The sequence below is a fragment of the Eptatretus burgeri genome, chromosome 11 (assembly GCF_056783735.1).
Source record: "Eptatretus burgeri isolate ZD-2024b chromosome 11, Ebu_testis_v1, whole genome shotgun sequence".
Taxonomy (NCBI): Eukaryota; Metazoa; Chordata; class Myxini; order Myxiniformes; family Myxinidae; genus Eptatretus; species Eptatretus burgeri.
The window spans coordinates 14,028,279-14,040,778 of record NC_140971.1 but is presented as its reverse complement, the minus strand read 5'-3'; the positions used below and the strand labels follow the sequence as shown (position 1 = coordinate 14,040,778).

Genomic DNA, 12,500 nt, shown 5'->3' with positions numbered 1-12,500 from the left:
ACACAGTCAAACCCCACTTCTTGGTGTAGCTTAACATCCAGCACCTGAGTATGCTTGGCTAATTCATCATCTAGCGGCCAGGTTTTGAAGATGGAATTGCAGGCTTTCACATAATATGAGCGAACTGCACTGAAGAAACCTTGGATGTCTGACTCACTCAGAGTGAAGGTGGATTTCTTGAGACTCCTTTGTTCCCTTATATACAGTTTGGCATCGTTCCCAATCATGAGGTCCTCATCATTCTTCTGATGATTTCTGTCAGAGAAGGGTATATTTACCAGAGCAACCGATGACACCGATGGTTTCAAAAACCGTATGAAGATATCTTTCAGAAGACCATTCAATTCTCCGTGCAGGAGATGAATACAGGGTTCGTCTCTTTGGAGCAGAAGATTCCCCTTCTCAAAAAGCTTGTTAGCATATCGAAGGAAGAAACAATGGAGTTTTGTTTGTGGAGACAAGAACATCCTGTTGACACGTTTTTCTCTAGATTCCTGCACAGTGTTTGAGGAAGATGCGCTTTTAGTTGTAGAACTCGTAGTACACTTAGCCGCAGGGCGATCACACTTGCGTTTACTGCCAGCAGAAGAGGTCAGACTCGTAGTACCAGATCCAATTTTACGTTTGAGGAGAGAGCTTGAGGTAGGTGCAGCCAAGGAAGAAGACCTCTGATTCGAAGGTTTTGCTGAGCTTCTATCAAGTGATTTGGCAAAAGCAGAACTTAACTTGGGTCCTTCTTTGCCTGTAGATGGGACTATCACAGTCTTTCTCGACTCTGAAGGGATCTGCTTTGTAGATGAACGTGATGAAGGGCCGGTGATGCTACCTGCTCTCAGCATTGGTTTTGGTGCTGTCCCTGCTGTCTTCTTCGCAGCAGATACTGCAGTGGTAGTGGTGAATGCTGCTCCACTAGTGCTTGATCCTGCAGTGCCAGTACTGGCAGTAGATACAGTGCCGTCCTTCTTGCTCGTTGTTAGAGTCTTGGCTACAGTTGGTTGCATTTTTCTTCGTCGTACTTCTTCTTTGAAGAAGAGGCGAAGTGGCTCCCACTGTTCAATCAGCCTGTCTAGGCACTGACCAAGGGACAGCCACCTTGTTGCGACATGCTTCAGAATCTTGTGTGTCGGGGCATCACAGAGTTCTTGCAGTGCTTTCACTCCTTTGACGCGTTTACTACTTTTGTCCAAGTAGTAGTAAATATCGATGAGAAAGTCATCTAATTCAATGGGTAAGGCCTGAGCCGCCTTCTTGGCCGTATTGTGCATCATATGGCAAGGGCATCCCATGATGTAGCACTCTGGATTTTGTTTGTGGATATAAGCAGCGACTCCTTTGTGCTTGCCCACCATGACAGAGGCATTATCAGCACAAAAGGAAACACAATTTCCCCACGGAATTTTCCTGTCACTGAACTCATGATCAAGCAGTTTGAAAATGTTTTCTCCAGTGGAATCTTGTTTGCACGCAGGCAAACTTAGCAAACCTTGCTTCACAATCCCAGCACTGTTGTCATAGTACGAAATCAGGACAGGATATAGCTGGGCCTCACCACTGTCATTGCTACCGTCCGTAGCTAGGCTAAATGGAGCTAGTCTAGCAATATCGGCAATAGATGAAGCAGTAACATTTGACAACTCACCAATTATTGCTGAAGTTTTTGTTCTTGCACATCCATACTTTGAAGCAACTTTTGAATCTGGAAACATCTTTTGAAATAGAGGTCCAGCATGATCTGAGACTGATATGGGCAAGTTATGTTCCACAATAAATCCACTAAAGAGGAGTTCCGCTCGGGTAACATCCTCTTCCTCGCTTGTCCCTTGTTTGGTGAAATAATTCAGAAGTGTACCGGTACTCGTGCTCGAAGATCTCTCCTTTGCAATGTCTGTGTGCCGTTTGCTTCCAACGTGCTTCCGAATATCATCGCGACCTCCGTGCTCAACTGAAATATCAACGCTGCATACTGTACAATACGCATGATGAATTCCTCTTTCAGACTTTCGAATACACGGGTATTGGAGACTGTATTCGGTCTTGTACTTCTGAGACCATTTCTTGGTCTTCGTAAGCTTCTTTTCTGCCATTTCGTAATCAACATCGAGGGCTTGAAGCATCGGTAACTTCAAAGTCGATGTTCCACAGCTGCAGCGCGACTCGTAGAACTCTAGCGGCTGTTAAACACCGCACGGTGGTCGCGACCGCCGGGCTGGTACGGGGCCCAGCTGCATGCAGTGAGCGTATCGCATGCATATACACTGTGCATACATACCGCATGCACTGTATTGCACACATACCGCATGCACTAAATCTCAGTGCATGATCGCATAAGCGAGAACCAGACCCAATGTTTCGCTGCTCCTCATTTGAATTTGCAATTTTTTACGTACAATTTGGTAGCAGCGAACGTTATGGAGTTACCACATGCTATACGTAGCAGACGATGCTTTTCATTCAATTCTCATACTAGTACATTCTGATTAGTGAACAGTGCAAAAATATCAAAATTTCGGGAGGATAAGGATAGTGATCGTAAGGGCGGGAGTTTGGGGGAATTTTCGGAAGCCTCCCGATGAAATCGGGAGGGTTGGCATCTGTGCATCATGGGATGGCTGGGGTTGTTGGGTTTATGAATCTTAGTTAGAAAGTAGACATGTGATACACAAGGAATACTGACAACAGGATTACGGGAGGTAGATGGGAGTTCTTGTTTGGAGTTGGGATCATTCATGGTTTGTTTGATGAGTTTATCATAGTCCATGGAGAGATATTTCTCTACTTTGACGTAAAAACGGGTATCTGATCATTTATGCTGTTGAATTAATACCAGGTGGGGTTGACTGCCTGTAATCCTTCCGAGGTCGGCAAAATGAGTGCCAACATGCTGGTATCCTGTCGGAGTGGCGACCCATCCAGGATTGTGTCCAATAGCCAAGGAGACGGCTTCAGCCACATCAACGCTCTGCACAGAGGATGGTCCCAATGGATGGATGGATAATTGATGAGCCGATTGTTGACCGAGACAACCATACATACAAATACAAGGAAATCAGACACAGGTGGAGGACATTCAGCCCACCATGACTGCACGACATCAACACCACACTCATTTATCAACTCAAGATACAAAGAAGAAAATGCAAAATTTAATATAGTTTTTTAATAAAGTGTTTTTGTGCTTTTTTTGTTGTTGAATTTTTGTAGCAGTTGTATTTTTTCCCCCCAGGGGAGAGGGCATGAGCTTGGTTAAAAAAGACATCAACCACACAACACCCCTTGACGAGACCCCCACCACCAACACTCCGTACATATGCACCAATGACCCATCAATGCTGAAGCTACCAAAAAGTCCTGCCACATCCTTACACTCCGCTATCTCCATAACTTCCAGGTACCTATATAATTCTAATTTAAACTTATCTCCTGTTTCTGCTGCCACGACCTTTCCAGGGAGACCATTCCATGCATTAACTAATCTCTGAGTGAAAGACCCCTGCCTTACTACCACCTTAACTCTCCTCTTCTATACTCTCAGGCTATGGCCCCTGATCCTATCACTGTCTACTCTGTTGAATAATTCATCTGCACTTATTTTATCTATACCTTTCATTATCTTAAACATCTCTATCATATCTCCTCGTCATCGCCTCCTTTCTTGTGTATAAAGCCCTGTCTCCTCCAGCCGCTCCCCAGAGCTGTCTCGCTAGGCCCGGAATCAATCTCGTAGCCCTGCGCTGAACTCTTTCTATGGCATCTATGTCCTTCCACAGTTGTGGTGACCAAAACTGCACACAATATTCTAGATGTGGCCCTCAATAAATTCTTGTACAATGTTAACACCGCCTCTTTTGAAATATAAATGATCCCCCTCCGAATACAACCTAAAACCCTGTTTGCTTGACCTAGAGCTGCCTGCTTACGTCCCGTATCTATTACCATCCCCAGATCCTTCTCCTGTGTGACCGCTCCAAAATTACCCCTTGCATCCTGTAATCTCTACTTTCGTTGTTCACCTTTGTCAAAATTACCAAGTTTCCACCTTTGTCAGCTGGTTAAATAATGGCATCTGTTCGATTCCTGAGGGCTATGAGTGCAGCTCCTTCATAATGAGAGAAATCAAGGGATTTTATATCACTGTTTAAATGTATTTAATGAACATCCCAATGGCATGTTTTGATGAACAAATTGACTGAAGCAAACTGACTTCTAGTCAGGTTCCTTGTGAAATGTCGTTGGAATTTTTTGGAGAGTAGCAAACCTATAGATTTTTGAGAAGTTTAAAATCTATTTAAATAAAAAAATGATGTTTCACATTTTTTTCAACTTTTGGAAAGGTCGTTTTGGGGGTGAAAAACGCTTTTTTTTGAATTTCAATTTTAAAAAATCTGAAACAATACAAAATAACCAACTGATGATGAATTACTGTAAAATGGCAAACAATGGATTTTCTAAGATAAAAATTACCCCCGTGTTGGGGGTGACGGTCATCTCTATAATGTTTTTTACTATCATAATCGATGAACCGTTGCCAGATATCTCCTAAAATGACAGACGAGATAGGTTTTGAAAATGGCAACTTTCACAACTTTCGTGACCTTGACCCTGACCTCGAATCCGGGAAAACATATGTCGTTGGGTATCACTCATCGACCTCTACCCACATACCAAATTTCATCAAGATCGGAGGTAAAAAGTTTTCTTTGTACCGGGAGGTGTTTTTGACCATCTTCCAGGTTACGTGGCGGCCAAACGGGACGGAAATTCAAAAATCTGTCCAGTTAGATACAAGATAATAGTTTTTACTATCATAATCGATAAACATTTGCCGAATATCTTGTAGAATGGCAGACTAGATAGGTTTTGAAAATTGCGATTTTTATAACTTACGTGACCTCGTGACCTTGACCCCGGACAAAAGTTATATCGTTGTGCAACACTCATCGACCTCTACCCACATACTAAGTTTCATCAAGATCAGAAAGAAAAATTGTTGACGGATGTACGGACGGACATTTGGTCCAGCAGAGATGGCCTAATAAAAGTTGTATTTTGACTGTCGGTTGTCATGGAAACAGCATTTTTGGAGTGGAATTGCCATTTTTTAATATATTTTCTAAAATTATATTTTCCATCGGATGGCCTAATAATTGTTAAATATAGTGACCATGACTAACTTACACATAAGTATTATGATTTTCAAGTATTGGAACAGTTGGTTGCCATGGAAACGGCCATCTGTGCAATGAAACATTGCTGTGTCTGTTGTTCAATATCAGAAGGTTTCGGCACCTTCAGTAGTAAAACGTTTTTTTTTTTACCAGAAGATGAGCTTGATGCCACACACATGGAACCAGCACCCGCTGATGCTGTAATTGATGGCAGTACTAGCACGAAGGTTGCAGTCGTGGATGGAATGGTAGTTGTCCAGAAAATGACCAACAAACCAGCAATGGTCGTGACAGTGAAGGACCTCAGTGAATGTTTCAATGATAGGGTGACGAGTCTGACCAGAGGCTTCGACCATGTAATTCTTGTTTTTGATACGTACAAGCAAGATTCCCTCAAGAGCACAACCAGAGACAAACGACATCAAGGGAAGGCACCAGTCCAATATCAGGTCAAGGATGATACCAGTATCAAACACATCACGATGAGTCGATTTCTGTCCCATGATCAAACCAAGGCTGATCTGACGGAGTACTTGGCAGAGAAAACTCTAGAACACAACCGCGATTCAACAAAAGTGGTAGTCGTTTCAGCATCTGGGCGGACGTCGAGCAACAGGGGTCTCCAATTTGAGGCGAATAACCATGAGGAGGCGTTGATGATCCAGCAAGCAATAGCTGCATCACAGCAACACACGGGAGATATTGAGCTGATGATATTCTCACCTGATACGGATGTTCTGGTTCTTGCCATAGCAAACTATCATCTCCTGCCAAGACACACATCTATCTCAATGGCATCTCGCATTGTCAAAATCGAGCCAATCTGGAAGGCCCTCGGTGAGGAGAGAGCCCAGGCATTGCCAGCCTTCCACGCATTCACAGGTGCCGATAATACTGGGCGGTTCACTCGACATGGAAAGGCAAAGCGGTTCCAGTGCTACTTGAAGGCCAATGACGACATGGTAGATGCCTTTGCTATGCTCTGGAAGGATGCTGAACTGTAAGAGGACCTATACACAACTTTAGCAAGATTTGTCTGTTCAGGTTATTGTCCAAGTGGTGTCAATATTTCCAGCATCCCTGAACTTCGGTGGCATCTCTTCTGTAAGAACATGGCTGAGAATGACAAGTTACCACCAACTGTCAGTGCTTTGAGGCAGCACATCATGCGGGTACATATCCAGGCATACATTTGGGATCAAGCAGTAATTTCTCAGCAAACATTTCCTGATCCATTAAAGAATGGCTTCCACAAGGACATGAGTGGTCAACTCAAGCTGACAACAACAGACATTCTCCCTGCACCAAAGGCAATTTTCGAGATGATAAGGTGCCAGTGCAAGACAGAATGTTCATCACAGAGATGTTCCTGCAGGGCCAAGAACTTAACATGCACCGATCTTTGCACGTGCAGCACTTCGTGTGAGAATGACGAGGACTCAAACATTGAATGGCATGACCACGATAGTGATGATGACGATGGCAATGATGAGTGACATTAGAAACAGTGATGCCAATTGGCTACAAACTCATATTTGACATTAAGTACATTTCACTGATCACCATATTCATGCGTTACTTGTTTCAAGATTTGAAAGCAACACATTAAATAAACGGTAATTTGACAAAATGATCGCCGTTTCCATGGCAACCATTCCTCAAAATACAGATATATGTATTCTATATTAAGAATGTCCTCTAGTTAACAATTATGCATCATCAGTTGCCTTCTTCTGATTAATTTTGAATTTTCAGAGCTGAAATAAAAAAACGGGTTTTTACCCCAAAACGACCTATTTCACCACATTATATTCATTGAAAAAATGTGAAACATGGATTTTCTGTTTTGGTATTGTTTAAGCTTTCCAAAAATGTTGGGGTTAGCTCCTCTCCAAAAAATTCCAACGAAGTCAAATTATGGACACAAGGAAGCTGACTATAAGTGAGCAGGGGGGACAGGAGTGTTCAGTTGGAGTGAGGGGTGATTAGTGATTGGAGTTCATTTCTTTCAGGCTGGTTATGATTGATCTATTTGTCATGAAAAAAGGCTTCCCCCTGAATACGTCGACTAAATATTTCCAATTCACACGGTATAAACTCCTCTGGTTTTCTTGAAACTGGAAGAAAATTCAAACCTTTATTCCATGGGATCAATGGTGTGGCCATGTACACAAAAATGGGTCCAAATTCTGCAAATGTTTTTGTTGGGTTTATTGAAGAACGGATATTTTCTCAATACGATGTTCCGACAGCAAATTTCTTTGGGCCCTACATTGATGATTTAATTGTCTTAACATCCTGTCGCAGATTTGAACCTGAAAGGTTTAACAATTTTATCAATTATTCTTACCCTGCTCTCAACCACACATGGGAAATTTTAGAAAGCTCCGTCACATTTTTGGACATCAAAATTGATGTTGTACAAACTGGTTACATGACCACTGTGCACTACAAGCCCACCGATTCAAACAGTTACGATGGTATTCATTATCCCATGCCTCTAATGTTCAAAAGTTCCATTCCATGTTCCCAGCTTCGAAGGCTCCACTGTCTATGTAGTGATGATTTGGATTTCACATCTAAAGCCAATTAAATGCAGCAGTTCTTCAAAAACCGCAGCTATACAACCTCATTTGTGAAAAAAGGCTCTTAACTGTGTCCACCCTGTTGAGAGGCAGAATTATCTTTTTCAAAATACACAACTAATAATAATGATATATGACTAATAATAATGACATATATATATATATATATATATATATATATATATATATATATATATATATATATATATATATATATATATATATATATATATATATATATATATCTCTATCGAGTGCAGCCTGTGGCTGCTGGTTGCATCATTGGTTGGGACACGGCTATGCCGCTGATGCAGTGTCCCCCTTACCAGTCCACTGGTGCTCATTTTGCCGACCTCGGAAGGATGACAGGCGGAGTCAACCTCCTGGTGTATTTTAATTCAGTGGCCAACGGGGATTGAACTCAGGACCCAAGGATCCCAAGCCGCCACCCTAACCACTAAGCCAACACCAGGCTAATAATGATATATGACAAATAATTACCAGACCAGATTTAGATGAATAGCATTCATTGGTAACACCAAGCAAAAACCAAAGTCTATTCATGAGCTCTGAAATTTTTGGTCGACGTGGTCAAAATTCTGGGTAGGCCCTGGCCTGCCGAGAGTTACGGCCATGCTCGACAGACTTGCAGGTTAAAATAATTATCCAGAAATTTTTCTAAATTCCACATGGCGACACAGAAACAAACAGCCTCTATCTTCTCTCAACCACCTCTTTTTTTTTACATTCAAACATGACAATTGTTTGCAAAATTTTCTGGTCAAAGTTACATTACCTTCCAATCACCCAACAGGAATGTTCAAATGCATGCACAGTCATTGTAGCTGTAGCTGTATCAATCCTACAACATCAATATGAGGACCAGATTCGCACCATCAATATTACTGATTGTTTTACCTGTACCACCTCCAACCTAATTTACTGCATTTCATGTTCAACTAGCAATAAAATTAATATCAGTGAAACTGGTCGATGGCTTGGACACCGTCGATGGCTTCCTCAACGTCAATGATGCCAGATCTAACAACAACGATTTCAACCTTGCAGGACACATCATCCATCACATGGCAGTTTGTGGTGTAACATACTTCCGTGGCAGCAATGAATCTTCAAAACTCCAAGAACAGCAAGCATTTCTCCCATCAACTTGGAACATCAGTACGGAACAGTTTGAATGAAAAGTTTTCCTTTCGGCTAATAACATAACAACCAACACTTATCCCCACTCCCCCAACCGGCTTTTTTTATTTTCTTCTATCTATTTTCTTTGTCTTCATCATCATCATCATCCCCTCCTCTTCCGCTTCAATTTTCAACCAATATGTCACTAATGACGCTCATACCTTGGATCAAGATCACATGTTGCGCACCTACATCACGTCAAGGGTGAGGTCATTGGTGACGTCACCTACCCTACATCAACCACAAACCATTTTCCCGTCCCTCTTTTGTTTCGATAGAAAGTAAAGCCTGAAACACCAACACCTTTTCATCTTTCATGGCGGAAAAATCAACCATTTTCACTGCATATATAGTCACGTGTGTCGTGGATTAGAAGGGTATCATGATGATCACTGTACGTACTGCATATATAGTCGTGTGCTGTGGATTTGAGGGGTATGATGACTTTTACTGATACAAGACTGGCCATCTTTTGCCTGTGCCAATCATAACCTGCACCACGATTAGTGACTGAGGAGGTGGAGAGTTTTATACCAGTAGTAAACAATGTACTGCATTGAAAAATAACTGAGTTGATGTCTTCCTTTCCTGAAAACAAAGGAATGAAAAATCACTAATAGAGCGACACCTGTCGAAACAGAACGGCACTCAGTAGAGAACATACCTCCGCCAGGCTGAACAGTTTACATTTTGTATGCCACTGATAGGCTGGATCTGAACCTGGACCTGAACCAATATCGAATCGGCTTGTTCTTGTGACCTAACCAACTCATCCACCAAGTTTCATCCAAATCCGTCCACAACTTTTTGAGATGTCATGCAATTTCGTTTTTAGCCCCATCTCTCAATGATGAAGAATGTTAAGAATTAAATAATTCTCGTATCCAGATCTGAATTTGGATCTTTACCAGAATTGAATCAATTCTTCCTGGAGGCACTCCCAACCTGTTCGCAAAGTTTCGTGTGAATCCATCCATAACCTTTTGCGATATTGTGCTATACAGGGTGTCCCTAAAGTTTGGATCCGTAGGCAAAAATTTATTTTAAAGTTTTATTGCAGTGAATGCTCAAATTGACGGCCTTGGACTTCGCGACACTTGTTTATACACTGAATACAAGAACGATGAACATTTCTGAACCCAAAACGTTTAAACACTTTAACAGTGGCACGTGTTATTGGATTCTTATCAGGATGCTTTCGATTGAATTCGGCAGCAACTCCTCTATGTGAAGAATCCTGTCTTGCGTACATGAGAATGAGTTCAATTCGATCTTCTATTGTTAGTTTCGAAGCCATCTTGGATCTGAAAGAAAAAGAAAAAGATCAAATTGTATATTAGGAAAAATGCCTACGGATCCAGACTTTTGGGACACCCTGTGTATCATTTTTGGCCCAATCTCTCAATGGTGAAGAATCACTTGAAAAATTTTCACATCCGGATCAGGATTCGGATCTTCACCAAAATTTAGCGTTGCTCTCACCTACACACAAAAAAAAATTCAGAACGATTGCTTGAAAACTGTGGCTAAAAATCATGTGACAAACAAACAGACAAATACTACACACCAATATACTTGGCAAAAAAGATTTTCGCCAAGTAATAAACACTAACCAAATTGATGATCTTCTCAACACAGTCAGGTGCTACGTTGTGGAGATGTGCCAGGTGAAGCTGTAGATGTAGGTGACTGGCAAGGAGGTCCTGGCAGAGTGGGCAGTGCAGCACCTGCTGTAAAGAATGCTGACAGATGGCATGCTGTAGAAGGCATCCTCTATCCTTGCTCTGATAATTGCAGTATGGACACTGGTATACCTGATGAAATGCAATGTAGGTTATGTGGAAAGCAAACTACTGAACTGATGGCATTATGCATGGTTTAAAAACTTAAAAAAAAAAAAAACGTCTTAACCATTATCAAACAATACAATGCCACCAGAACGTTGGAGATAACCCATTCTTCAAAGTCTTACATAAAACTTGGTTCATCCCAACAGCAGAGACCGCAACTGTCATTATTGTTCCTATAATCTGTCGCTAATGCCCTGAGAATAACATAGCGTACTTTCCAGGCAGAACTCCAAAAGGTGGAAAACCTCATCTAATTGCAATGCAAGTATTGCTGCACCGTACTCTAACAATCCTAAATTTGACCAAATGCCTCCAGATAAGTAACTGAAATTCTTATGAAAAGAAAAACCACATAAAAGGAAACCATGAGCTCATCATATGTTGGTGATGTCATCATGATGGCATCGATTTTAACAGCTTCATAAATAGTGCTGTGTAATGGTTGATGCTGCATACCACCTTAATCTGGAGATTTTTGAACACTTTATGTTATTTTGGGACAGTGAGACCATTTTTTGTTGCATTGTTTTCCCATAAATAGGACTTCGGGTGAAGGGTAAAAGTGTCCCATAAAGCCATGTCCCAGCCATGCCGAATATCGGCCACAGTTCGACCTTGCTGACACTGCGTTCTTCCCAGCAGCCGCATGTGCAAACGGTGTGTGCCGATGAACATAAATTGTTCACTGAATGGTGAGCAGTGTTCCAAACAGCTAAATTATGAAAATATAGGGTGGACCATAAAAAGGGTAAACATTTTATCATTCTGAGATTTTCTTAGTAACATGCTTGTGGATAAATTTAAAATTTCGTTTGATTACCTGTTAGAGGTTTTTTTTTTCCCCTTTATTACAGGTATTAAAATAATGGGGGCAATTTAACATCGAGCAGCACATCTTTATTTATGACACATACATTGAAACAAAGTGACCAAAGAGAGTGCAGAGAAGCATTTCAGTGAAGACTCCCAACATCCAGCGTTGCTGCTTACAAAACAGTAAAGGCATTAGTGGGAAAGATGAAAGATACTGGCTCATTGCAAAATGCCAATAAGGGCGGTTCAGGACGGTTTGTGTTCGTGTCCTGGAGACTATAGAAGCTGTATAGAAATGCATGGAGAGAAGGCCACGTGAATCAACAAGACACTTCTCAGCTGAAATAGGAATCAGTCGCACAAAATATTGACAGATGCAGTTTAAAATAGAGAAATGTAAGGTGCTGGGGATGGATAAGAACAATGATAGGGATTGCAGGATGCAAGGGGCAATAGTGGGGCATGTCACACAGGAGAAGGGGGTGGTAATAGATGCGAGAGGTAAGCAGACAGGACAATGCCAGGCAGCTATAGGTAAAGCAAACAGGGTTTTAGGATATATTTGTAGGGGGATAAATTGAGGCCTCATCTAGACGATTGTGTTCAGTTTTGGTCACCACATCTGACGAAGGACATAACTACCATCGAAAGGATATAGCATGGTGCTACTCGATCGATTCCAGGCCAAACTAGACTAAGCTATGAGGATTGGCTGAAGAAGACATAACTTTTTACATTCGAAAGGAGATGATTACTAGGGGATCTGATGAATATGTTTGAGATAATGAAGGGTGTGGACAACATTCAGTAGGTGCAGTACAGTTTTTCAAGCAAAGGTGACAGTGTTAGGACGAGGGGGCAGAGATTGAGGATAACTATAGTTC

The 12,500-nt window shown here is 41.7% G+C and overlaps 1 protein-coding gene across 2 annotated transcripts in view; it reads right to left on the bottom strand.

Moving 5' to 3' along the window:
* The window catches only part of LOC147016539 (zinc finger homeobox protein 4-like), a 257,312-nt gene that overhangs the window by 15,341 nt on the left and 229,471 nt on the right, over positions 1–12,500 (bottom strand). For both annotated transcript variants that reach the window (XM_085845278.1, XM_085845277.1), the window contains one exon: positions 10,567–10,767. In XM_085845278.1, the coding sequence (XP_085701404.1) occupies positions 10,567–10,767 (201 nt within the window). The remainder of the gene's footprint in view (positions 1–10,566; positions 10,768–12,500) is intronic.